At 33.5% G+C, this 25,061-nt stretch overlaps 4 protein-coding genes and 1 pseudogene across 6 annotated transcripts; 4 read left to right on the forward strand and 1 right to left on the reverse strand.

Annotated features, from left to right (window-relative positions):
* Positions 1-1,562: 1,562 nt before the first annotated feature.
* On the reverse strand, positions 1,563-7,332 carry LOC105125955 (2-oxoglutarate (2OG) and Fe(II)-dependent oxygenase superfamily protein). Of its 2 annotated transcripts, XM_011026637.1 has the most exons (5): positions 6,896-7,332; positions 4,634-4,686; positions 4,036-4,537; positions 2,246-2,567; positions 1,563-2,120 (listed from the first exon to the last, which is right to left on the reverse strand). In XM_011026637.1, the coding sequence occupies exons 3-5, from the start codon at positions 4,494-4,496 to the stop codon at positions 1,896-1,898; spliced, it is 1,008 nt and encodes a 335-aa protein (XP_011024939.1). In that variant the 5' UTR covers positions 4,497-4,537; positions 4,634-4,686; positions 6,896-7,332; the 3' UTR covers positions 1,563-1,895. The 2 variants fall into 2 exon arrangements, with proteins under 2 accessions (XP_011024939.1, XP_011024938.1); XM_011026636.1 differs by lacking the exon at positions 4,634-4,686.
* Positions 7,333-12,997: 5,665 nt separating this feature from the next.
* LSM8 (Small nuclear ribonucleoprotein family protein) lies at positions 12,998-15,500 on the forward strand. Its single transcript, XM_011026638.1, has 6 exons — positions 12,998-13,145; positions 13,364-13,459; positions 14,440-14,480; positions 14,563-14,637; positions 14,964-15,016; positions 15,155-15,500. Exons 2-6 carry the CDS (start codon positions 13,423-13,425, stop codon positions 15,243-15,245), a joined length of 297 nt encoding a protein of 98 aa, XP_011024940.1. The 5' UTR covers positions 12,998-13,145; positions 13,364-13,422; the 3' UTR covers positions 15,246-15,500.
* Positions 15,501-16,433: 933 nt separating this feature from the next.
* Positions 16,434-18,234, forward strand: LOC105125957 (U6 snRNA-associated Sm-like protein LSm5). The gene is made up of 4 exons (XM_011026639.1): positions 16,434-16,541; positions 16,652-16,775; positions 17,397-17,469; positions 18,004-18,234. The coding sequence occupies exons 1-4, from the start codon at positions 16,505-16,507 to the stop codon at positions 18,034-18,036; spliced, it is 267 nt and encodes an 88-aa protein (XP_011024941.1). The 5' UTR covers positions 16,434-16,504; the 3' UTR covers positions 18,037-18,234.
* Positions 18,235-19,121: 887 nt separating this feature from the next.
* LOC105125958 (PHD finger-like domain-containing protein 5B) lies at positions 19,122-20,251 on the forward strand. 2 transcript variants are annotated; one of them, XM_011026640.1, is made up of 2 exons: positions 19,122-19,226; positions 19,638-20,251. In XM_011026640.1, the coding sequence occupies exon 2, from the start codon at positions 19,672-19,674 to the stop codon at positions 20,002-20,004; it is 333 nt and encodes a 110-aa protein (XP_011024942.1). In that variant the 5' UTR covers positions 19,122-19,226; positions 19,638-19,671; the 3' UTR covers positions 20,005-20,251. The 2 variants fall into 2 exon arrangements, with proteins under 2 accessions (XP_011024942.1, XP_011024943.1); XM_011026641.1 differs by having other exon boundaries at positions 19,149-19,231.
* A 2,766-nt stretch (positions 20,252-23,017) lies between these two features.
* LOC105125959 (PHD finger-like domain-containing protein 5B) lies at positions 23,018-23,587 on the forward strand (annotated as a pseudogene).
* The last annotated feature ends 1,474 nt before the right edge of the window (positions 23,588-25,061 follow it).

Genomic DNA, 25,061 nt, shown 5'->3' on the forward strand with positions numbered 1-25,061 from the left:
TATATCTTGAAGTGGAAATTCATACTTTAATGCATAGAAGTAAATTTTTTTTTTGTAATTTCAAAACAAACTTGGGAAAATTTTAAGGTTGGCTCACTAATATATTAGTCCTATTTCTTTTTATATTTCAAAAGTGTTTTTAAAAATTTTGAATTTTTTTATTTTTTTATTTGTTTTAAATTAATATATTTTTAATGTTTTTAAATTATTTTGATGTGTTAATGTTAAAAATAATTTTTTTTAAATAAAAAAAATATTATTTTATACATTTTTAAATAAAAAGTACTTTTGTATATTCTCTTCTTTGCTGAAGATTAACAAACTCTATATTTTTCACACCTAAAGTGTTGGGGGAATTATTCTCGGGAGTCTAAAGTAACTTTTTTCTCCTTAATAATCCAAGAAAAACTTCTCTCGTAGAGAGAATTACTCTCCCCTCACGAGAGATGGGTGTTAAGACTTAGTTTAATAACCCTTATCTCATGCTATAAAAAATATTAAGGTTAAGGATATTTATATCTTTAAGTATATAAAAGTTCTAAAACTCTCAATTATTTATTTCTTATTAATAATATATAAAAAATATTTATTTTTTATTAATAATATATAATAAATATTTGTTTTTTTTAATATATGTGCTATGAATATTTTCTCTTGCTAATGCTATCAAAACAAGATAACATTTTAATTTTTTTCTACACAAAAAAAAGACTTGTGGTTTATAAAAACCATATGAATCATTTAATAAAAGAATTCAAAATTTATTGATTTTATATATATATATTTTTAGAGTTTTTTTTTCTAAAATATCTTTTTTCTTTTAAAAAGATATTTTTTTAAAATATAGAAGAGTTTTAAAATTCATTAAAAGAAATCTTTTATAAATAGTAGATACCAACCATCATGATTTATAAAAATTAATTAAATTATTAAAATTAAAAAATTAATCAATTACCCAAGTCATAAAACATTCCATGTGCTGCTTGAACGTTTTAAAATATCATCAAAAGATATAATTGGACAAAAGGCGTGACATACAGAATCTACAAAAATGATGCACCGCATTATCGATTGTGGGTAGCTCCATCGATCGAATCCATCCACAAAAGCGTAAAATGACATCTTTTTCTCTCCAATCGAGCAAAGCATCTATTCCATAAAAGGCAACTTAATAGCTCTACCAGGGTTCATGGAATATCACATCACCCTCCTAGCTATTTCAGAAAGTAAGAAAAGGCTATAGAATATATCAATATCATGATCTCCAACGGCGGTCATCTAGGTCCTGAGATAGGAATAGCAAGTACTGCATATAAAAATTCCATAACTATAACAAACAACGAGGAGACAGGAACTCGTGCAATGCAAGAACATAGATTGAATTAAAGAAATGCAGGGGAAAAACACAGAAGCTCCGACAAACCACTCGAGGTGAGAGAGAGTGGTTTCTAAACTAGGGTTTTGTAATCCACTGTTAATCTGGGATCTCAAATAGCTAACAAAATGGTAGACGGAAGATCTCAGCTCCGAAGGGAAGTAACAATCTGGGACTGGAAGAGTACAAATAATTGGGTTGGCCCAAATGATCTCAGATGCATGATTTCAAGAGTTGGGCTTATATTTATTTATTTTTAATACAGAAGAACGGGCCCACCGAGTGTCAAAGCACATGAAAAGATTGATGTCTCAGCTTGCCGGCCTCTTGTGTCCCGCCGTACGTACCCATGCCATCACAATCGAAATCTAGTTCTCCTTCGACGTAGTTTTACACGGTTTTCCACTAAGCGGAACAGATAGCGAGAATTATTTGTCATCTTCAACATTTGTTTGTAATTGGAAAACAGACCTGTCTAAATAAATTAGAGGAGGAGACTTGCGAGAAAAAATAATAATAATCAACCAGCAAGCTTGAACCTCTCAAGCCCCACTTTAAATCCTAGTGTCTTTACGTCTTGTTGCACTTGTGCTTGGAAATCACTGTATGTGAAAGGCCTGTACTTTGAGCTCTGTATGACACTGCCTTCAGCGGGGAAGACAAAGTAGCAGATGGAGAATCTCTCCTTTTCTTTGTTCACCTTCACTCTATGTTTCACACTCTTGTATTTGTCGTCGCTTATAGCCTGATTAACAGATTTGAAGTATGAATTAGGAACATTATTAATCTAATAGCATTAGTAAGAAAAGAAGAAGAAGTAATTAACATATATAAAAATTTATCGAGCTCAATATTTTAAGTTACACGGACCTGCATCATATCTCCAAGGTTGAAAACCAGTGTGTCAGGAATGGGTTTTACTTGTAGCCAGTTATCATCTTTGAGAACCTGAAGTCCACCCACTTGGTCTTGGTTCACTATTGACAGAACGGAGCTGTCTGTGTGCACATTTATGCCCCACGCCTCATTTTCCATAGAGCATTGAGGGTATCGGTAAACACGTACGAATCCGGTTGATTCTGACATGTAAGTTTTTGAAAGTTCGGGATCAAGATGGAGGTTTTTGGCCATTGCTCCGAACATGGTTGTTGCAAGTCTAGCTAGGTGCCTTCCATACTCTTCCAACAAAACTCTAGTGAAGCGTAGAAAACAACAATATGGAGTTAACATCAAAAGAAAAAACAAACTAGGGAGAATAAAGCATACTCAGATTTCACCAAGGTTATGATTCTCACTTGAACAGCTGCCAGAATTTAAAAAAAGTAAAAGCAAACCAAAATGAGAATTTCTTTCTTATAATTATACGGTGTTCTTCTTCAACTACATGAGTAAGAAGAGACATGTGATGAAAGAACAGCAAAGAAAAACAGATGGTATCTTTGGGAGCCACCCTAAACAAGAAATCACGTGGAGAATAGCATAATTTGGCTTTAATTAACCACATGATCATGTATGCTTGTTCGTTCTTTCTACTCTTCAAGAGCTGGCAATGGGACATTTTTCCATTTTTGCTGGGACTTGACATCAATCAGTACACAGCAGTGTGCTGCCTTTGTATGTGTAAAGGAATATAAATCCAGCATTTGATTGTGCTATTCGATTCTAGACCATGAGTAATAACTATAAATAAGAAAGGAATTTTTTCGTACAGAACTATATATAAATACAATTAGTAATAAACTAGCCTTAAAAAATATAAAATCATTCGTAGCATATGACAGGCTAATCTGCCATTGAGACATCGATAAGTCAAGTGCATTAGGGGGAAAATCTTTCGGCGAGCGGTATAGTGGAATGAGATAATGATTTCTTCATTTTCTTTTATTATAAAATGTAAGCAAGACATTTATGTTTTTTTATCGAAGGAAAATATTTATGTTTACGTAATTTAATTAAAAAAAACTAAAATAATTTTCATGGAAGCGATGGTAAATCATGGAAAGGAAAAAAATCATATCTTTAGACTGGTTTGAAAAAAATAAAAATTAAAAGAAAAAAATCTGGAAGCTAAAAGCATGGGCCATGTAGAAATCATCGCCGATTACTATTTTTTTTTTCTCCAGAATTCTTCTGAGTCACATGCCAATCTCATCAGTTCCCAAATGTGCAAAGCCAATCTCAGCCAAAAACTGCACAATTGGCTCCTTGTCTCAACTATTAATGTTAAGCTAAAATCCAAAAACAGTGGGGATTTATTGGATTTTACTTTCTTACGAAGGTGCCATTATTCAGTAGCTGCTGCGCCTCTCATGGTTCCTTATGATTCACAGGATTGTACTCTGCTATAAGGTGCCATGAATATAGGCAGAAGAAACACATGATGGAAATAGATACTCAGTGGTTTAATAATTATAAGAAATAAAATTCTCCATGAATATTGTTGCTTCCATCACTTTAATCAAACAGTTCAATCGTTAATAATAAAAAAGTTATTGATGCTGACCGTATTCCTATCCTTTCTGTTTCACAAAAGATCTAGACAATCCAATCAGGAGATGTCCCTTCTATGTCATTCTTGCCGACTAAAAGAACTGTACAAGTCTCTGAAGTTCACATAAAATCCACGAAAACATGACAAAGAAAATGCTGGAAAACTGTACCTGAACGAACCAAGCGTTTCATTTTCTTTTTGTAACAGAGAGAGTTGACTCAGTGGGATATTGAGACCTTCAACCCAGTTGATGTTTTGTGGTCCTATTGAGAGAGCTGCCCCGGTTGGAGTCAGGGCAGTTGTGCCCCAAAAATACGACATGGGGTTAGTGAACAGTTCTTGTTTTGATTCAAAAGTAAGAGAAAAAAGGTTTCTGGAATGGTCTCCAAGCTGGCTCATAAGGGTTAGAGGAATCCCATGATTGACCAGACGAAACAGTCCCCAATCTTCGCAAGCCTCTTGAAGCTTGCCCAGGTCTAGGCACTGAAAGTCTAATACCGGAATGGCATCATCGTTAACAACTTCTTGAATCTGTTTGGTGGTATCGTCAAGGCCGGAGTTTTGTTGGATTCCGGCGTACTGTTGGCGAAACACGGGAGGGTAGGATTTAAGGTTCAGTATTTCAGACATGCTTGATTTCTTTGGCCTTCAAACCAAAAGGATAAGCAGAGCTGCAAGGTAAAAGGAAATTATAAGCAAAATGAGATTTATTGAATGCCTCATAAGGAGGGTCCACATTGTATGTTTGCGACACGTGTTCCCTGGGCCTCTCACCACTGACGTGTAGCCGGCAATACCATCATCCTCAAGTTATGGCCTTCAGAGTATCAAATTGATAATATGATTTTTTTGAATGGTATGAGCATAGTTTGTTTTATTAACATTCACGTGAACTTCAACAGTGAAAAGTTATTTAAAAAAGATAATTGTATTTTAATATATTTTATTTAAAATTATTTAAATAATTTAATATAAACAGGTTAATTTAATAAATTTAAAAATAATTTAAATCCTCAGTATTAAATAATAAAATTACAAAGAATTTAAGTAAAAAATTAAAAATAATTAAAATTAACCTGAATAAACTCCCTAAATTTATAATAATAGTTATAAGATTATAATAATTTTATTGGAAATAAACTTAAAAAAACATAAATTTAAAAAAATTTAAACTAAAACAATAAGCTAAAAAATATTATTAAAATAAATATTCTGTAAAGCTTTAATATTTTTGCAAACACACATATGAATAATATTTTTGCTAGAAAAATCATATTTTATTTATTAATTTTATTTCAACGTGTAAAACAAGTATTGATAAGTCAAGTTAATATATTTTTTATTCTTGGCTTTTTATTTAGTAAATCCCTTGAAAATACCGTAAGGTCCCTTGGATGTCAAAATCAAGATTTCAAGAAAACTACTGATTTGTTTGTATTATTAGCACTTGTTTGTTGAAAAGTAATCTTTTCTAGAAACTAGATTTTTTAAAAATAAGTTATTTTTTAATATTAAAAAATATCATAAAAAATAAGTTTTAATTGGATTAAATGTTACTTTGTTGTTTTAATTTTATTGGATTTGATTAAATGCGGTCTATATAGTGACGTGATATATATATATTTTTAAATCATTAGTGTTCATTTGATAAGAATATAAAAATTAAACACTCGAATTAAAAAAAAAAAAGAGTACACACACCCATTTAAAAAAGTAAAAAGTATAAATATACATGTGACAATGTCATCTATATATCAGTGGAATGATCACATGAACATATATATTTAAAGAAATCTAATAGAATCATTTAAATATTAAGAGTAAGAAATTAAGCTAACATACTCAAATGATAAACGAAAAAAAGAACACTCAAATAGAAAAATAAAAATAATCACACACCAATCATGTAATAAATTGTCATGTAAAAGCGCAAAACATATACGAGGAATCTGTCTGCAATTGCCCTCCATGATATTTTATTATATTCACGAAGCACCACCGAAAGCGAGGGGAAAATGTTACGAATGCGTGAACGGTGGTCTTTTACCATTATCACTGAAATCAAAACTATTAAGATTGAAGTAACGAAAAATAATTACTATGATTGAAGGACAAATAATTATATATAATTTTTGTTACAAAGTTTAAAATAAAATAGTCTGAAAATATAATTATAATTATGGTTATTTTTTAAAATGCTTTCAACTCAGAAAATTATCAAAATAATATATATATTTTTTATTTTTTAAAAATTACTTTTAATATCAATATATTAAAATAATTTAGAAATATAAAAAATTATTACTTTAAAATAAAAAATTAAATTTTTTTTAAAAATTTTTAAAATATAAAAATATACCCAGCCTCACGCTAAATAGTCATGCTCTCTAAAGATTTCTTACTAGCATTATATCTTTAACATTATTCATGCCATTATTCCATAAAAGTGTTTCCTTCAAAAGTTTTTGATTTTGAAAACCTCGCATTCAAGTTTTTAATTACCATTAATTAAAACTTTAACCTCTATCACAAGCATAGTTATATAATTTTGCTCGAGAAATTGATCTGAAACTAAACTTAGATTGTGGATTAGAATGGTTAATTTAAACTAATAATTTTTTAATTAAAAAATAACATTAAAATAAAATTGTTCTGACAAATAAAAAAAAGTTATTTAGTTTTATTTCTAGATGAATAGGACAAATATTAACTTAGATTTTCAACTCGTTTAGATTAAGTTAATTTTTTTTAATTTTTTTATAAATTAAATTGATTCAAATTCTAGATAGACTGAATATTAAATTGACTTGTCAGTTTCGAGTTTTATAACCAGTATTAGAAGGCCGAAAATTATGTCGGTTTATTTTTTTTAGAATCTAATAACATACATATTTTCTCAAACCTAGAGAATCATAATTTTCAATTAGTGATCCGAACAAATCATACATCCAAGTACAAATCTCAAGAATCAATAAGCTGGCAATGATCGGCAAATTAAAAAAAGGGACAAGATGGAAATGAAAGTGTACCTGAAAGTATCAAGCATCTGATCTCAAGCATGAAACCGATGAGAAAGTTGATTGAGAAGCAGGAAATTTGGGCTAGTGAACAGATCTTGTTTGGATTCAAAAGAAAGGGAGAGAAGCTTCCTGGCAAGGTCTTGAAGTTGGTTCAAAAGGGTTACAAGAACATCACATCATGGTCGACCGAACGAAACAGGCCCCAGTCTTTGCAAACCTCTCCTAGCTTATCCAGGTCTAGGCACTGTAGATCTAAGACAGTTACAGGGTCAAAATCTTGCATTTTGTGCTGGATGGTATCGTCTCGATCAACGTTTCTGGCTGCGTTTCTTCCATGGCAAGACTCAGGGGGGTAGGATCCAAGGTTCGCTGGAGGCATTTTCTTACCTCCCAGGTCTTTAATTTCTACCTACCAGAGCTGTACACATATAAAATGCTATTATTAATAATAATTTGGCTTTGATTCCACTTGGATCTGGAGTACATATAAAAGTATATCTTCTCCTGAACCAAAATATTATATAGTGGAGGTTGGTGAGGAAATCAATGAATTCTAGGACTAGGGTCCTCTCCATTACAGGAATATCACAGCTGCCCACGTGAGCATTGTCCTGACTGGACACTGTACTTGCTAGAATTACCAGGGCATCAGCTTTCACTAGTTTCCCTGGTATATGAGAAATAATTTCACCATGACGGCATTCGAATAAAAACGGCAGAACGAGAGGCGGATGTATGGGAGGAACTTCCCTAGCCACGTCCCGTGATGTTCTTGTCGGTGCCGGGCAATCAACAATCAATTCTGCCAAATTAATATGATTAATCCGTTCTAATCATGTATTAAAAGAAGAATAATAGGATTTACATCAACTTTAAGGTGCTAAAATAATTGTTTTTAAGAAATGCTTAATAAAAAACTAAAACAACCCTAGCTAGTCAATTGTTTTGTGCTTGGCACTTGTTCCATTCCTTTATAAAGGAATGAGGAAGAAGCATTTAGGAATATAATATATATTTGTTCAAAGAGCATCCACTAAGTCTCTGTGATACTGCCTTCGTTCATTGAATCAAAAGTAAACGAACTTGCTCGATGAAATGATCGAAAGGGATATTAGTGATTGAAAAGTTCGATCGAGGGAAAGGTTGTAATCGATGACAAAACGAGAAGAAAGACAAAAAGGTGCTGGCGGATCGATCAGGCGGTGGTGGGCATTGAATTTTTATCGTTGCTGTTGGTGTCATTTGAAGGGCCGAACAACCGCACAATAGCAGATATTGAAGAAAAAGGAGAATAATTTGTGTGGTTGGGCTTTGAATTCGTAGTGAAGGTGACAAGAACGACGCAGTAAATTAGAAGAAACATGTTTCTTTATATACTGTATTTTAAATGCATGTAAATTTATTTTAAAAACATATTTGTTATTTTATGTATCTACTTCTTCTCTTGCGTTTTAAATTCAAGAGAAAATGCGAACGACTTATGCTAAAAAGTGACTTGTTTCCATGCATGTTGAAAATTGTAAAATAAAGATAACTAATTACAAAAGAAACTTAATTTTCTTATGAATCTCTTTAATTTTGATGTAAATTGCTTGTCTTTGATGGGATATAAGTGATGGAACAAGTTTGAAAGTAAAAAATTGGCCTCCTGATTTTTTTACAAACTATTTGAAATAAAATCACATGTAAAATTAAATTAAATTTTATATATGATTTGAATTTAATTGATGACTTACTGTAGTTTTTATGTTTGGAATAAAATACCAAACCACACAATTGAATTTAATAGTATTATTTGAAATAAATGTGAAAATAACTTGAATCCCTTAAATTATTTCTTTTGATTACAAGGATCCTTATATTTACCACTTTTTAACAACTATTCTTTTAAAATTTTTACTATCTTTATGTTAATTTTTCAGTTTGGCTCTAGCATCGGAATGTTGGTGTTGGACCGCCTTGAACTTTCTTGCAATATTTGTTGGAATGTCGTGGCTGCCTCGATGATCTTGAGAGAAATGATTCAAGAATATTAATAGTTGACTAATTACAGGAGCATTCGATGTAAATGGAAACTCAAGTAACAAATTAACTTTAAACTTGGAATCATCCATTCATCATTCATTATATATATAAAAAAGAGGAAATTTATGTTAATGACTAACATAATTTTGATAATATTAATAACTCAATAAAGATACAATAATTTTTAATTCTAATAATTCAAAAGATATCGCCATACAAATTAAGTTTTTGACAGTTGCGTAGATAAATTTATGGTAAATATTAGTTATAACTTCAATGCTTAACTTGGATTTTTTTAATAATATATTAGCAACCCCTTCTTTTTGCTAATCATTCAAAGTGTAACTCTTCTAGATATTCAAAAAATATTCCAAAAAAATTAGAATGATTTACAAGTCATTCAACTAGATTTAATTAATCCCTAATATCTCAATGTCCTCATTAATTAGGACGAAGTCGAGAGTTCATCTAGGGCTTGATTGAATATATAGTTAACCACAACACTAAATAATAAAATATAATGCATGTCTATGATTAATTGCCCTTTGGTGAGAAAATAATGTATATGGATGTCACTCCAAGTCCCAGAATTCTACTAATGCTTCATTGATTCATTATATTCCACGTATCATAATCAAAATCCAGAAAATTATCGGTAATCTGTATGCAACAAATCTAAAGGAGGGGCCCGGACTAGAAAAAAATTATTAATTTTTTAGTTTTAACAATCTAATTAACCTTTTAATGGTAAAAGGGCAAGTAAATCGTTGTCATTATCTACAGAAGATTCATTTTTATCCATTTAGAGATTTTTTTATTATTAATGTCAATTTAGAGAGAAAACGATTATATTTTTTTTAATTTTTTTTTAAGATAACTCAATTTTTATCATTAAAAATAAAAAATTAAACCTAACACAATTATCTTTATTTTTTTTCATAGCCCTTCGGGTGCTTCATTTCCTTATAAGGAAAATGTTAGCTTGTTCTATAATGATAAAATATCTCTAATTTATAATCTTATTAGGATAAAATATTTTTGATTCATCAATGATAAATTATCTTTGATCTATCCGGGGCATCTGAGGTTAATGTCCAGCTAAACACATGGATTATAGATCTAGCAACTCGCCAGACTCATGAGCATCTAAGCTCAATACTTAGTGATCACAAAGACCATAAGTCTGAAAACTCACCAAAACTCGCAAATATCAAGGCTTAACGCTTAGCTGAGCTCAATGATAATGAGTCTGGAAACTCGCCAGATTCACAGACATCTAAGTTCAGCATCTTGCTGAGCTTAGAGATAATGAGTCTTAATCTTATCATGATCAACCATCTGAAAAGTAATTTTAAATAAATAAACAAATATCAATCAATTAATAGCTCTTTAAATTTTTAGATATTATACACCAAGATTTTGGAAAGTTTTTGCCTGTAATAAGAAATATCATTTTTATCTTTCTCGTAAAATCGTTATATGTCTCTTCTAAAATTGTTGGAACACTTGATCCTAGGTGCCTTTTTTTAACAAGTAGAAAGTTCATTTTGGAAAATAAAACTACGACCAACACTCCATGTAGCATTTGAGTCACTTTTTCAAGATATGTAATGACATAAAAAGTTTTTTTATTTAATGGTGGGAATGTAGCGATTTTAGCGCAATTTTCCATTCAATTTTAGTCTTGAACTTTGAAAATATCTTACCAATAAAAGTTGTTGAGGCTTGACTAGGAGAGTATCTGACTTATGAGTATATAAGAAATAGATATTTTATATGTGATTTTTTTATGAATCTCTTTAATTTTGATATAAATTGCTTGTTTTTGATCTAATATAAATAATCAATCTAGTTTGAAAGTAAAAAAATGGCTGGTGGTTTTCTTACAACCTGCTTTAAAATAAAATCACATGTAAAATCAAATTTAATTCCACATGTAATTTGAATTCAATCTGAATTCAATCGATAACTTATTATAATTATTATGTTTATAATAAAATATTAAATCACATAATTGAATTTAATTATACTATTTAAAATAAATGTGGAAACTACTTGAATTAACAATCTTAACTATTTTGCCCATAGATTATTTCTTTCCATTAGAGGGATCCTTGTACTTACCAATTTCTAATTACCATCCCTGTAATATTTTTATCATCTTTATGTTAATTTTCTAGTTTAGCTCTAGCATCCGAACATTGTACTAGCTTGAATTTTCTTGCAGTATCAGAAACAAGGCTGAAAACCTGAAATGTTGTTGTTGTTGCATCAACGATCGTGAGAGAAATGATTCAAAAATATTTAACAGTAGATTTAATTCAGGAGCATACAATACAAGTGGTAATTCAAGTAACAAATTTTAAACTTGGAATTATCCACTCATCACATAAAGAAAAGGAACTCTAAGTCAATGACTAACATAATTTTAATAATGTTAATAACATAATAAAAATATTCCAATAAAATTAGGATGATCTACGAGTCGTTTAACTACTTCAAAAAGATTTAATCTCTGTAATCCCAGTTTCTTTATTCCTTCAATTAATTAAAACAAGTTAAAGAGTTCATCCAAAGCTTGATTAAATATATAATTAATCACAACAGTGAATAAAAACATAACTCATGTCTATGATTAATTGCCCTTCGGTGAGAAAATACGGATGCCGTCTACGATTTCTACCAATGTTTCATCGCTTGATTATATTCCACGTCTCAGAACCCAGAAAACTATCAGCGAGCTACATGCAACAAATCTGAGCATCAGCACATATAACTAAGACTTAATTACTTGTATTTAGTGACTAATTTTTGAAGGAAGATATCTGCCATTAACAATTTAGTGAGTTCTGATCCTGCACATTCTCTCCTACCTTTAGAAACATAAAATGAATCAAATCCCGACATTTCATTAAACATTAACAGATGTACATTGTCTTAATAATAATTTTCCTCTTGTATTTAAATTTATTTCATTGTGGAATTACACACCTTCCATCTCCAGGGGTTGAACTCAAGTGGATCCTTGAATGTAGTGGGATTAGAGAACAGACCTGAAGTGTACAAGTTGTATGGATAATATTACCTTTCACCTATATATCTTGCGATGTTTCCGAACCAAAGTGTTTCATTGATAACCTAGAATTTCACAACCAATTAATCAAGTTTTAAAAGATTATTGTAATAAATCAAATTCAATTAAAATTATGAGATTATTAGAGAACAGACCTGAAGTTAAAAGTCGTTGAGTTATACTCAATCCATGTCAGTGGAGAATCCAGATTTTCTCTCGTGTTCAGAATTGCTGCATGCTTAACCTGACACAGTTAATCAGTAGGGTTGTTAATATGAATTTCCTAGAATTACTGTCAACTCTTCTAACACTGAAGGATGATCTCCGATTAACTTCAGGGTTAGTGCTAGGGCTGTTGAAATCGACTCAAAGCTAGCGAATAAGATTCCAGAGATCAGACTGACAGTAAAATCCTCCATCAGGAACTTCTCTTTATCCATGTCAACTATGACTTGATCAAGGAAATCTCCTCGCCTCGATTCTGCTGGTGCATCCATTCTTTCCTTTAGTGTATTTCTCAAGATGTTTAGAATGCTATCTTCCTGCACACTGAATATTAAGATGTGAAAATTGATCGAACCTTGGATTACAAAATAACAACTAAGACGATGAAGAATAACAATGGTTTTTTCTTTTTATATTGTTAAGAGTAGTTTTGTAATATTGTTTTTAATATCAATTTTAATAAGAATTATTATAGTAAAACACAGGGTCTCCCCTCTAATTTGTTTTTCTTTATTTTTTAGAAATTGAAATTTATTTTAAATTCAAATAAAAACCATCAAAATAATTCCAAACTAAAATAATAATTTAACTCTTGAAATTGAATAGGGCTAGACAATCTTTTAAAGCCGAAAACAAAACAAAATACATGTGATATCATGCAGCCGAAAATAAGGGGAGAAAAAGGAAGAAAGGCTAGATTAGGCCCAATTCTTGGCACAAGACAGTCCATATCAATAAAAGTGAAGCCTCAGTCTTTGTGTGCTAAATCCAGCCCAGATCTTTCAAATCCTCTTAAACCATCAAAACCCTCTTTCTCTGCCCCTTCTGTGTTAGAAACTCAAAGGTGTGGAGGATCTCTCCCGGGTCTCTCAAGCTTCTTCCGCCTCGTGGTTTAGTTAAAAACGCTACAAGAAGCTTACAAATCGAGTTGAACAGGTAAAAATCCCTTTACTTTAGATTTCAATTTTTCTTTTAGGTTTTCAAACTTACATTATTTTTGGGTTCATATTAAATGTTTCGATTTTCGGGTTTTCCCGTCAGTGATTCTGTTGTAGCGTTACAATTTACTATCCGGGCTCTCACATGTTTTGATTTTAGCTTAGCTTTTTTATCTGCGTGTAACAGTTTTGGGAACTAATGGGCTTTTGTTACAGAGAAAGAAAGTTTTCACAGCCAGTCTTGCGAGGGAGTCAGAAGTTTTTGGACTTGAAAAATGTCTATTGGAACAGGACTCGAGTCTCTCGTAGATCGTAAGAAACCTTTTTTATTGCTTCTGGGTTTGATCCTTATATTAGACTAATGTGCGATACAAGTTGTTTTACTCCCCTTTTGATGTGCTTGGTTAGTTGTTCAGATCTAATGTAAGAGCTGGGTTAGAAATTACATTTTTCAATTGTTAACATTTCATAAGCATTGTGTTCCTGCATAAACATTTCAGGTGTAGTATAAGAATTGATTTGAGGTAAAACATTTGGTATTGTTGTATGCTCGCAAATTATGCTAAAAAACTTACAAAGCAGTTAGAAATGTAATAAAATGACAGATTATATTATAGAAGCAAACAGCATATGAAACATTATAGAAGAATACTAGCTTCAACTGACCTGGGTCAAAGATGAAAAATAACAAAAGCCATTATAAGAGTTTGAGTCAGCTCATAAGCAGAGGTTTCACAATTTAGAGAGCGACTTATGGTGTGGCATGGCTTATGAACAGCAATGCCTGATGCCTTATGAAGACTATTCTTAAGCCTCAAGGCATATGCCAAAAGCCATGATAAGAGTTTGAGTCAGCTCATAACCAGAGGTTTCACAATTTAGAGAGCGACTTAGGGTGTGGCATGGCTTTTGAACAGCAATGCTTGTGGCATGGCTTTTGAACAGCAATGCCTGATGCCTAATGAAGACTATTCTTAAGCCTTGAGGCATATGCCAAAAGCCATGATAAGAGTTTGAGTCAGCTCATAAGCAGAGGTTTCACAATTCAGGGAGCGACAGAGGGTGTGGTTTGGATTATGAACAGCAATGCCTGATGCCTAATGAAGACTTTTCTTAAGCCTTGAGGCATGTGCCTTGACTTGATTTGGGTTCATAGCAAGGTTTTTAGAAACAGTTGTTTTCAGAATGTACTTGTCATTGCTTAATTGGCACACACTTTGTCTATGCATGTGGGGCATATTTTCTTTAATTCTGTGTTCTTATTATTCTATTGCCATTTTTTCCCTGTGCAGAAACAATTTCAATTATCACAAATGATGGCCGGAATATAGTGGTGCGTTATTATATGTTTCTAATACATGCATGTGATCTTTTGCTATAATATGTTAATTGTAAAGAGGCCCCTTTTGATTTAGGGAGTCTTAAAAGGCTTTGACCAGGCCACAAATATTATCCTTGATGAATCTCACGAGCGTGTTTACTCCACCAAGGTTTGTATCCTTACCTGGCTTCAGATTTCATTTTATTCCGTTGTCCATTTGAATCCTAGTGATGAAAGAAGAAAGGAATTTGCTGAAACTTAAAATAATGTGAATTAGTTTTGGTTTAAGCTGGCTCAGTTCAGTGTAGTTTCATACTTTCTTAGGGCATGTTTTAGTAATTTTAACTAATTTTTATTCTAATTACAATATTTAGGTTCCTCTTTTGTGGTTTAATACAGTGCTGAGTAGTTTTTATGCTTTGAAGAGTGAAAGATAGCAAACATCTTTGTTTCCTTTCAGTGCCACTTCAATAATTTGCTCGATTGATTTTGCAGGAAGGTGTTCAACAACTAGTGTTGGGCTTGTACATAATAAGGGGTGACAACATGTAAATCCCATCTTCCATTTCTCTCTTTCTTTCCTTTTTTTTTTCTTTTCATAGTGTTGCTGTATTGGAAAGGCTGATACCATTTCAGTTCCCCAACTTTCTACTTCCCACTGTAAGTTCTCTGCTTGTTTGTTTCAGAGGTGTTGTTGGGGAACTTGACGAAGAGCTAGATGCGCACCTTGACTTGTCTAGTCTGAGAGCTCATCCACTCAAGCCTGTCATTCATTGAACTTATATAAGGAAGCTGAATTGTCGCAGAACATATGATGGGTTAAGTACTTGCAAAAGAAAATGTATTGGAAGATTGGTGTGCGGAATGGCCAGTAATTTATTGCTCTAAATGTTACCGTAGCAGAATATCATGTTGTTGTAGGGTTGGATCAAATTTATTCAGTTTTTACCAGTGCTTAGTATTTCTCCTTTGACTCTTATGATATAACTATTGAATCTGAAACAATACAGCGCCGGTCCTTTTTTTTATATTGTTATTACTATTATCTTTTGAAATTCTTTCAAAAAAATTCAAGTGCTCTATTGTACTCTGTCAAGCATGGGACCTCCATCTTCGAGAGACAGGAAGCTCGGAGTTGTGGAAGTGAATCAAGAGGAACATGAAATCTTAATGCATGCTCCTGCAGGCTCTTTTGACCGGGACGGTTCGTCTTTGCTTAAACACCTGAACTTGAACGCACACGTTTATAATTGGTTTGATATTTATTCTTGAACTCCATTGCTATAAATTGAGCTTCTTACTAACCATCTAAATTGTAATCTCAAATTAACTATTCTTTTCGTTCAAAACCCTTCTTAGCTACACCAAACACAAACCTTCTGATCTCTCTGAGTTGTTTTCTGAAATTATTTCTTGTTCGCTTAAAAGTCCCAAGCAAGAGTAACTGCTAATCTCTTGTGCTGTCTTTTATAAACCGAAAAAGTTCGGTATTTTTCTTATAAAAAGAAAGGGGATACCTCAATTTAATCCCAATTTTTCTTAACCATTTCCAATTGAATTCCAGACCTATGAAATTTATGATTAGGTTCCAAATGTTTTCTAAGTCTATCAATTGACTCCTTTTGACAGTTTTTATATAATAATGCAAGTCTAATGTGCATATTTTATGCACTGAAATGATTTTGATTTGAAGAAAATTTAATCAAAAAGTTAAAGAACACTAATATTTTTTTAATGTAATATATATATTGAACGCACTACAATGACATAAATTCGAAGACATTCTGATAAAAATATGGATGAACATTGATAGAAGAAACACCTGGTAGAGATTATTTTTGAACAGTTTGGATCACATTGAAAAAATCTATAAGTTTAGGACTGAATTTGGAATGAAAAATATTGGTATGGGACTGAATTTAGGTTTCCCAAAAAACGACATGTCATCTCTTACCGGGGACACATAAATAGCACTTTAAATTGATGAAGCTGCCCACACTCAATCGCCCTCACTGTTTAACGCTGAAGCTGTGCTAATGGCCAACACCAATCCCTCGCAGCTCCTCCCGTCAGGTCAGCTACATATTTCTTTCTTCTCACTCTTCTTTTCTTTCTTGATAACAACATCAAACAGGAAAAAAAAAGTGATGATTTTGGTTTTGTTCTCTCTCTCTTGAAAACAGAGCTAATAGACAGGTGCATAGGGTCGAAAATATGGGTGATAATGAAAGGAGACAAGGAACTTGTCGGTACTCTGAGGGGATTTGATGTCTATGTCAACATGGTCCTTGAAGACGTTACTGAATAGTATGTAGTAATAAACACTATTTCTCTGATTTTCCTCGCTGCTTGTTTTTTATTTTCTTGAAATTTTAGGGTTTTAAGTGAGTACATACAAGTATAAATCCACGTACTTTAATTTGAGTGTTTTAGTGACATGGGTTTTTAACTGCTCTCTTTTACGAGGACAGGTTATTGGACTAGCTTCTTTGAGACTGCCGGCTTCATTGTTGATGATTGCTCGTTAATATATTGAGCTAGATATTTATGTGTTGGTGTAAAACTTGGTTATCAAATATTCATTTGCTCTTTACGAACACTACTACTACTGTTATTATTTCAAGTTGAAACAAAATCTTGAAACAAAAGTGTATGTGGGGTGGCCAACCATGATATCAAGGGATTGATGTTTTACTTTGGGTAATGTTTATAGCTTGAGGGTGGCTGAGCGATCCAGTTTCATGGTTGTTTTTTTTTTTGTTTGTTTTGTTTTGTCTGTGAATTCTCACTGTTGCAAATCATTGGAGGAGTTACTTCGTTTGGAGATTAGATTATTTTCTTTTTGGCAAAATGACTATATCATCAACCATTATGATCGAATGCTGAAAGATGCTTTTGCTTGTTTCTGTTTCTTTATTGATACGACAGTGAAATCACGGCTGAAGGGCGACGGATTACCAAGCTTGATCAGATATTGCTGAATGGAAATAACATTGCCATTGTAAGTAAATCATACCTATGACGCATCTTTACAAGGCCCATCAGAGATTAGTTCTGCTCATTGTTCATGTGTAAAGCAAATTATGAATTTTTTGGCTTGATATTTGGGCCATTCGGCAAAACTTTAAACAATATAATCTGTCGATAATCGAGGGCTTTTCTGTGTACTTGTGTCTTGTGATCTGGGTGAGTAATCACCATGCAATTTTAGGATCCTGGAATAAGGAATCACAATGTCTAGTAGGTGTTTTACTTTTTTTTGATGAATGAAGGTTTCATTATCAATGAGACTGATAGGGCAAAGCCCAATACACGAATAAGTTTTAGAGGCCAAAGTTTGCTAAAACTTTAGGTGCTCTCCAAAAATTAATTACTGCAAATAGAATGGAACCTCTGATTTCTAATAGCTTTCTGCATATCTACTTCCAAGTATGTGTTTTACTTTGTTATGGTCAGATGTGAGAAATATGCAGATTAAAGAAAAATCTAGTTCTTTAGATTTGGATCATTTTCTAATATCTGGTTTGCAATACAGCTGGTTCCTGGTGGTTCCCCTGATCCAGAATGAAAGCAGTGGATGTCTGCATAACTTCATTTTCCTTGTAATGTAATTGAGGCAGATACCTTCTCTGTTTTACCGAGAGGGGCATCTGTTAAGAATTCCATTTCTATCTATCCATTTTTCTGTAGGAATGTAGTTGAAGTATTATGGTGGATGAAATTATTGTCTTTATTCTAATGATAATACTGGTAGATTCAGAGTTCATTGCCTTTTTCTTTCCTTATCTACTTCTGGATTGCTTGTCTAAGACTAATTAAACTCCAAGTCTAGCTATATTACTAGGATCTAGAATGGTTATCAGAGATGGCAGGAGAAATGGTGAACCAAGGAGATAAGAAACAGGTTGAACACTTGAGGCTGAACTGGAGAGCCCTACCACTGGTGGATATGCAGATATTATGATTTTAAGAATCATTGATTGTGATGCCATGATTTTAAGCTATCAGCTTGTTCATGTCAGATTAACTTAGGTCAATGTTGATTCATCGCAAAGCTTGGGTTATGGATTGTGTACAATAAACTTGGGTCAATTTTTTTTAATAAAAAAAATAATTCAAGTTTTGATCTCGTCAATATGGTAGATTTTCTTTGGGGCTCCACGCTCCTACTTTTTCCTTGGTTACTCAAGAGGCAAGCTGAACCTGCACAGCTGATGTTGCAGAAGTAGTTCAAGTATCATAGAAGGCAACGGTGGGAGGACTAGTTTATAATGGTCTATGATTAAACAAAAAGAATCACGCAGTGTGAATGGTATAAATCTTATGGCATCAATAAATTTCTGACTTGGATGGTTTCTGAAAAAGCAAACCATTCGAGTGTTTGGTCTGAAGGTGAAGAGGTTAACAAAACTGTTCCATATCTTGTAGTGAAGGAATGAGACTTGGAGTAGCAGCAGCACAAAGGTCAGAAGACCGAGAAACTGGGACTTGGAATTGCAATCCGAATCCTGACTCTCGAGATAAGATTTTGGAACCGTGACCGTGAGTGAGCTGTGAGTATGGGCTAGGATTTATTGATAGCCCAATATTAGGACAAGCCTCAATGTCCGTGCTAATGGACTGGATTCTCGAAACGACTTTGTTCTCGTATAAGCCTATACGTTTATTTAATAATTTATATATATACATGTAGAGTCCGTTTCTTCTCTTCGTTCCAATCTGTTGAATCCAAGTCTCCGATTTCATTCAACAGCTAAGGTCAGGTCAACCTCTCATTCTCACCCTTGATTTATCATTCATTTTCATTCTTTTCTTTTCTTTTCTTTTTGGGTTTTAGGCTTTTGGATTGCTTAAATTTTGATTCCGCCTTTTAATTTTCTGCATTTGGTTGTTATGGAATTGGAAAACTGGAAAGTCAATATCATGTTGGATCAAATCTTACACTAAAATATTCACACAAGGATGGGCATTTTCTAAACTTGATGTATGTAAAGTGGGAACTCGTCATGCTCTTTTATTATGTTTCAATAAAAATTCCTAGTTTATCTCAGAAACATCATAGGAGTTGGCTTGCTCTTAGTTGTCATAAATAGTTTCTTGCAATATCGTGAATGACAAGGTTTTTGTAATGCTCTCAGTGTGTTGTTGTTTTTTTTTGGCTGGTTATAGGTGTGGTGGGAACCAGGGCTTTGTGGAAAGCAACATGGCAAAGCATCATCCTGATTTGATTATGTGCAGGAAGCAACCTGGAATTGCCATTGGACGACTTTGTGAAAAGGATGATGGGAAATGTGTAATCTGCGACTCCTATGTGCGCCCCTGCACGCTTGTGCGAATCTGTGATGAGTGCAATTATGGATCCTTCCAAGGTCGATGTGTTATTTGTGGAGGAGTGGGAATCTCCGATGCTTACTATTGCAAAGAGTGCACCCAGTTGGAGAAAGATAGGGATGGATGTCCCAAGATCGTCAATTTAGGGAGCGCCAAGACGGATCTGTTCTATGAACGCAAGAAATATGGTTTTAAGAAAAGATGATAAGCAATGGGTTTCACCTGTAGTGTTTTTTGTCAGCCATTGTTCACCAGAATTCGGTGAGCCCAAATGTCACTGCCAGTCATTGTGAAACTATTGATCTAATGGACTTGGGTTGTACCATAACAATGTCCAGTATTCTCCTCTTATTGTCTGACTACTTCAAACCCAGTGTTTATGGTCTAATGAACTTGGATTGTGTGAGATGTGAATTTAGTTTTGGCTACAAACTGTTGGAAGCTTTGATATATTTTACCTGCTCCTCGTTTTCTCGGTTGTTTGAAGGGAAGTCCTTGGAAGAGGCTAGTTGAATCGAGATATCCGATGTTGAAAATTTGATTTTCTCATTGTTGAGGTGAAGACACGCTTTAGCTTTACAGTCTCCCAGAGTAATCGTTGAGGTACCTGATGATAATAGAGGTTTGCTGATGCTTGTCCATTCAGTTATTAAAAAGTTGCTGTAGATCAATTCCATATCCTGCGGTGGAGGAATAGTGAGTACTCTAGGCAGCAGGACTAACACTGATTTCAGGGCCAAACTACTTGCCTGTGCCGACTTTCATATCCAAGAGATCTTCTGTTGGCTAACATAAGATGAATTTTTTTTTAAAGAATCTTATTCGTGATTAATTTGGTTGGTATTTGAATTGTAAAACATGGGGTAACATTCTGCAGTCGAGCTTCACATTCGAAGCCAACCAATGACCAAAGTAATGATTTTTAAGGTTTGGTTTATAGTATAATGTCCAGTTAATCACTCGTCCATTCAACGTGGCCGTCGACTAGCTATTCTGATGTCATTGTTATGTCCTCTTCAATTTCTGTAAACCACAGGTGCTTAGAATCAGTGCCTTCTTCTTCCTCTCTCCATCGTCCAGAATTTACTCTGTAAGCATAGCTCTAGAGTGCCCAGAATCCAAAGAAAGGACAGTGCAACAGATGCCCCTTTCGTTTATCCTTTTTCTCCAGGTGCAATTTACTAACCAGCAAATCTTCCAGATGGTTTATCTCTAATCCAAGGTGTTTAGTATAATTTTGTAGCTTCTCACATAGTGCCCGCAACAATCCACAATCACAAGATCACTTTGTTGCATTTCTTGCCTTGATTTATGTATATGTTGTTTGCTTTTTTAGAAAACAAGGGCAAGTTACAATGACAAATAGGGATGGGGAGATTGTTAGTGAGAGGAGATTGTTCCATATAAATGGGAAAACAAGCAAAAATTATAGGAGGAATGCATTATGCATCATTAGTCGCTAATACAGTTTGCAGATGAGAGGAACACAGGCATGAAGAAAATAATTTGTTTTTTAAACGAATATAAATAGATTAATCAGAGCTAAAAAAGGGTCAAACATGGGCTCATGCACCGCTAAATTTTATTACGTAGATGAAGATTTTAACTTTTTTTTTTTGTCGAAATGAATACTAATATACCACATACTAAAAACACACAAGGAATGAATTAATTCGAAAATGCCAGTTTTAATTATTATTTTTTTATTTTTTATTTTTATAATTTGAGTTATCTGCGTTAACTTACTATTAATCTCTAAATCTACTAAATAATTTGTAAGTTTAATAAACAGGTAAAATACAAAAAATCAAATCCGAGTACTGAAATATGACAACAAATTCCTCTCCTACCTCAAATACACTAATTTTAAATTATAGTAATAAGATTTATTATATTCTTTTTATAGAAGGAAAATATTTATCAAGCAAAGACGAAAACCTAATAATTTCAAAATTTCTAGAATCCTTGAACTTTCTAGTGTTTCTTTCTAAACAAATTGGAAACGACTAGTAGTTTATATCTCCAAACTTGCCGACAAATCATTACTACAATACCACATTGTATTATTTGGGTGGACATCAATGACAACTCGGGGAGTTTTGTTATTGATTTGTTTATTTGTTTTAGAATGTTTTTAAAAAGTTTTTTTTTTAAATTACTTTTTTAACATTTTAATATTAAAAATAGATTTTAAAAAATAAAAATATATTATTTTTACATATTTTGAAATAAAAAAAAATATTTTGAGAAACCCGCTATCATAACACCGCATCAAACGGGCTCTTAGAATCCTAACCTCGTGTCGTGCCTCGATTGTTCTCTTACGAGCCCATCCAGAAAGACTCCTAGCAAAACCATCGAAAGCTCCTTTCTCCAGGTTTCCCTCTCTCTGCTGAAAGAGAAGCAACAGAGTCTCAAATCGATTCCAGCAGGTACGCGTCTTCCTACTCATCAATGTTCTTACACTTAAATTTTTGGCTTATCTAAAGCTTCTTTTGGTGGGTTTTCTGTGTCACTCTTGATGTTTCAGTATTTGGTGTGCTCGGTTTCGTTACTTTATAAGCTGGTTTGGTACTTGCTGGTTTCAATTATAAGCTTTGATTTTTTGGGTTTCCATAGGAGCTACTTGTCATAATAAAAGAGGATTTTGATGTCTATTAGAACTTAGAAGCACAAATTAGCACATGTCATCTTAAGCTTCTTTCTTGAAAAGCCGAGAGTTCCAATCTTCATGTCCTGAATCAAACATTAGCTTGTTCAATTTAATTAGAACGATAGTTTAGTTAAGTTTGAACCTGAAAACTGGCACTAGCTTCACTAGCCTGATAGCTCCTGCAACGGAAAAGCTTGGATCTGCTTTTGTATTTTAAGGTCATAGAATGTATTCTGTTGCCTCTGGTTGTAGCTGATGCTAAAAAGTTAGCGTGACTGCTAGAGTATATAGGTATGGGGTCTATTGTTTTAGGATGTCCATTTCAAATTTGATTCATTTTGCTTTTTTATTTTTGATTTAGTTTGCATTTTATATGCTAATATGAGATGTGGAAATTCTCCGGTTAACCTCAGAACAACGAAAGAGGATGTTTTGTTTGATGCTGTCATTTTTCTCTCTGTGAATATATAGTTTATTTTTGTTATGAATATGGGGGCGATTTTCTTTTCTACCAAATGCAATATACCCCATGGTTTGACGTCCATTTACATTGTGGTAGTCACAGGTACACGCGGTAACTCTAAGATCTTGAAGAGATCATGGCCAAGCATCATCCTGATTTGATTATGTGCTGAAAGCAGCCAGGAATTGCTATTGGACGCCTTTGTGAGAAGTGTGATGGAAAATGTGTTATCTGTGACTCCTATGTGCGTCCTTGCACGCTTGTGAGAGTTTGTGACGAGTGCAACTATGGATCCTTCCAAGGTCGATGTGTGATTTGCGGAGGAGTGGGAATCTCTGATGCCTACTATTGCAAAGAGTGCACTCAGCAGGAGAAGGATAGGGATGGGTGTCCAAAAATTGTTAATTTAGGGAGTGCCAAAACAGATCTGTTCTATGAACGTAAGAAATATGGTTTTAAGAAAAGATGATGAGCAGTGGATGTCATCTGTAGTGCCTCTTTTCCTATCTGGTGCCCGCAATCTAAAATGTTGAAACAGGTTTTTAGGTCTTGAGATTGTATCTGCTGATATTATCTCTAGTTGTGTTGAAAACAATATTGATTACTGAAGTGAAGTTGTTGCTGAATGCAATGGACTTGGATTGTATTGGAGCCATGTCTAGTCTTTTGTGATTTCATGAATTTTAGCTTGCTCTTTATAATCTAATTTCTTGGATTTATTTCTAAGCATGCTGGGAAATATTTCTGCTCCTTTGTCCTAGCAGTATGTCTAATCGAATTCACTTGTATTAACTTTTGTTCAAGTTGATAACGTGAACTTGTGTTTTTGGCTCTGAGTTGTGAGTAGTCTTATTTTCTTAACTGGTAACTGGGCCTCAACGGGTTAATATTATGTTTTTTCTGTAGATTAGGCTGTGTTTATCACGTTCTACTAGTTGTCTTGCCTTCTGTAGACATAAATGTTGCTAGTATTGCCATTACAGTTTGCTTAATAATATCCTCTCAGGCGATCATGTTCAGAGAAGCAGGAGCGTCAGGATATGTAATTTCTGGCCAACTTCGATTAGAATTTAGACTATGACAACTACATTGCTGGTGACATGAGTCTTTTCTGGATCAAGCTTTTTGGTTGTCTACCAGCAACATTTACGGTCCTCATTGCCTGTGTCATAAACCAGCGAAAAGGCAAGAGTAGGATTGTTGACTGTAAAGGACAGGAATCATTATAGAAACCAAATTTCAAGGCCATTTATTTGCTTTGACCGTTGATGCGTAGGCAGAGAGCCTTTTTCCTAGTTGTGGAAGTGGGAACTTTTCGTTTTGCACCAATGCTACATTGAACTGCGTTTGAATTGATCTTTTTATTCACGGCACCAAACTGACCAGATGGCAGTCACTGAATGTACTTCTGGCTTTGTGACTGCACTACTGATGGTAGTGCCACTAGTCTTGGCCATGATCAGATGGCGCATTTCTCGCTAGTGGGGCAGAGAGAATTGATCTTTCACGAATATATTGACCTTGGCACAGTAACATACATCCGTTCCGCCATTCACTGTTATACCACCGATGTCATCCCTTCAGGACATTGCAGAGTGTCATGATCGGGCATGCAATAGTTTTACGCGAATAGTCCAATTCTTGATGACTGTACGTAGATGTGAAATCCTTTTGCAGATGAGAAATGCCCTTTTTCTGCTTTTCTTTTCTTTCTTTCTTTCATTTTTTTTTTGTTTTGACGGTGACGACATTTTTTTTGGGATTGTTTAGAGAAGCCTCCTCCCATGGGATTCTAACATGAGATGATAAATTACCCTTTGCTAACTGAACCAGCACCCTAAAATGCATGTCGGGTCTTCTGTTGGAACAAGTCTCACCTTCGGACAATGTGACATTCTACATATGTATCTGTTGAACCTTTCTGGCCTTTAAAAGTTTAAAACCATGTTGATTTTGTTCGGCAAAGTTAATGCTACAAGTTCTTGTACAAATGTAAGCTTATTGAAGTCTCTCGAATACGTACCGTTGCTAAAAATACCATGAAGGGGAACAGGTTATGCATGCATCTGTGCAAAAACTTTGTAGCGCTTTGTTGACCTCTCTTTGCAGATTTTCGAAACATATCTCAGATACTCAGCACCACATT

This window comes from Populus euphratica, unplaced genomic scaffold, assembly GCF_000495115.2.
Source record: "Populus euphratica unplaced genomic scaffold, PopEup_1.0 scaffold44.1, whole genome shotgun sequence".
Classification (NCBI taxonomy): Eukaryota; Viridiplantae; Streptophyta; class Magnoliopsida; order Malpighiales; family Salicaceae; genus Populus; species Populus euphratica.

Bases quoted from the DNA above. Each gene is read 5' to 3' on its own strand.
- LOC105125957 (XM_011026639.1), top strand. From the start codon at position 16,505: ATGGCCAACACCAATCCCTCGCAGCTCCTCCCGTCAG. The intron at 16,542-16,651 runs GTCAGCTACATA...TCTTGAAAACAG, and splicing joins CTCGCAGCTCCTCCCGTCAG to AGCTAATAGACAGGTGCATA. The intron at 16,776-17,396 runs GTATGTAGTAAT...TTGATACGACAG, and splicing joins CTTGAAGACGTTACTGAATA to TGAAATCACGGCTGAAGGGC.
- LOC105125958 (XM_011026640.1), top strand. From the start codon at position 19,672: ATGGCAAAGCATCATCCTGATTTGATTATGTGCAGGAAGCAACCTGGA.
- LOC105125955 (XM_011026636.1), bottom strand. From the start codon at position 4,496: ATGTCTGAAATACTGAACCTTAAATCCTACCCTCCCGTGTTTCGCCAA. The intron at 2,568-4,035 runs GTACAGTTTTCC...ACGCTTCACTAG, and splicing joins GAAACGCTTGGTTCGTTCAG to AGTTTTGTTGGAAGAGTATG. The intron at 2,121-2,245 runs GTCCGTGTAACT...TCTGTTAATCAG, and splicing joins ACCTTGGAGATATGATGCAG to GCTATAAGCGACGACAAATA.
- LSM8 (XM_011026638.1), top strand. From the start codon at position 13,423: ATGTCTATTGGAACAGGACTCGAGTCTCTCGTAGATC. The intron at 13,460-14,439 runs GTAAGAAACCTT...TTCCCTGTGCAG, and splicing joins ACTCGAGTCTCTCGTAGATC to AAACAATTTCAATTATCACA. The intron at 15,017-15,154 runs GTAAATCCCATC...TGTTTGTTTCAG, and splicing joins ATAATAAGGGGTGACAACAT to AGGTGTTGTTGGGGAACTTG.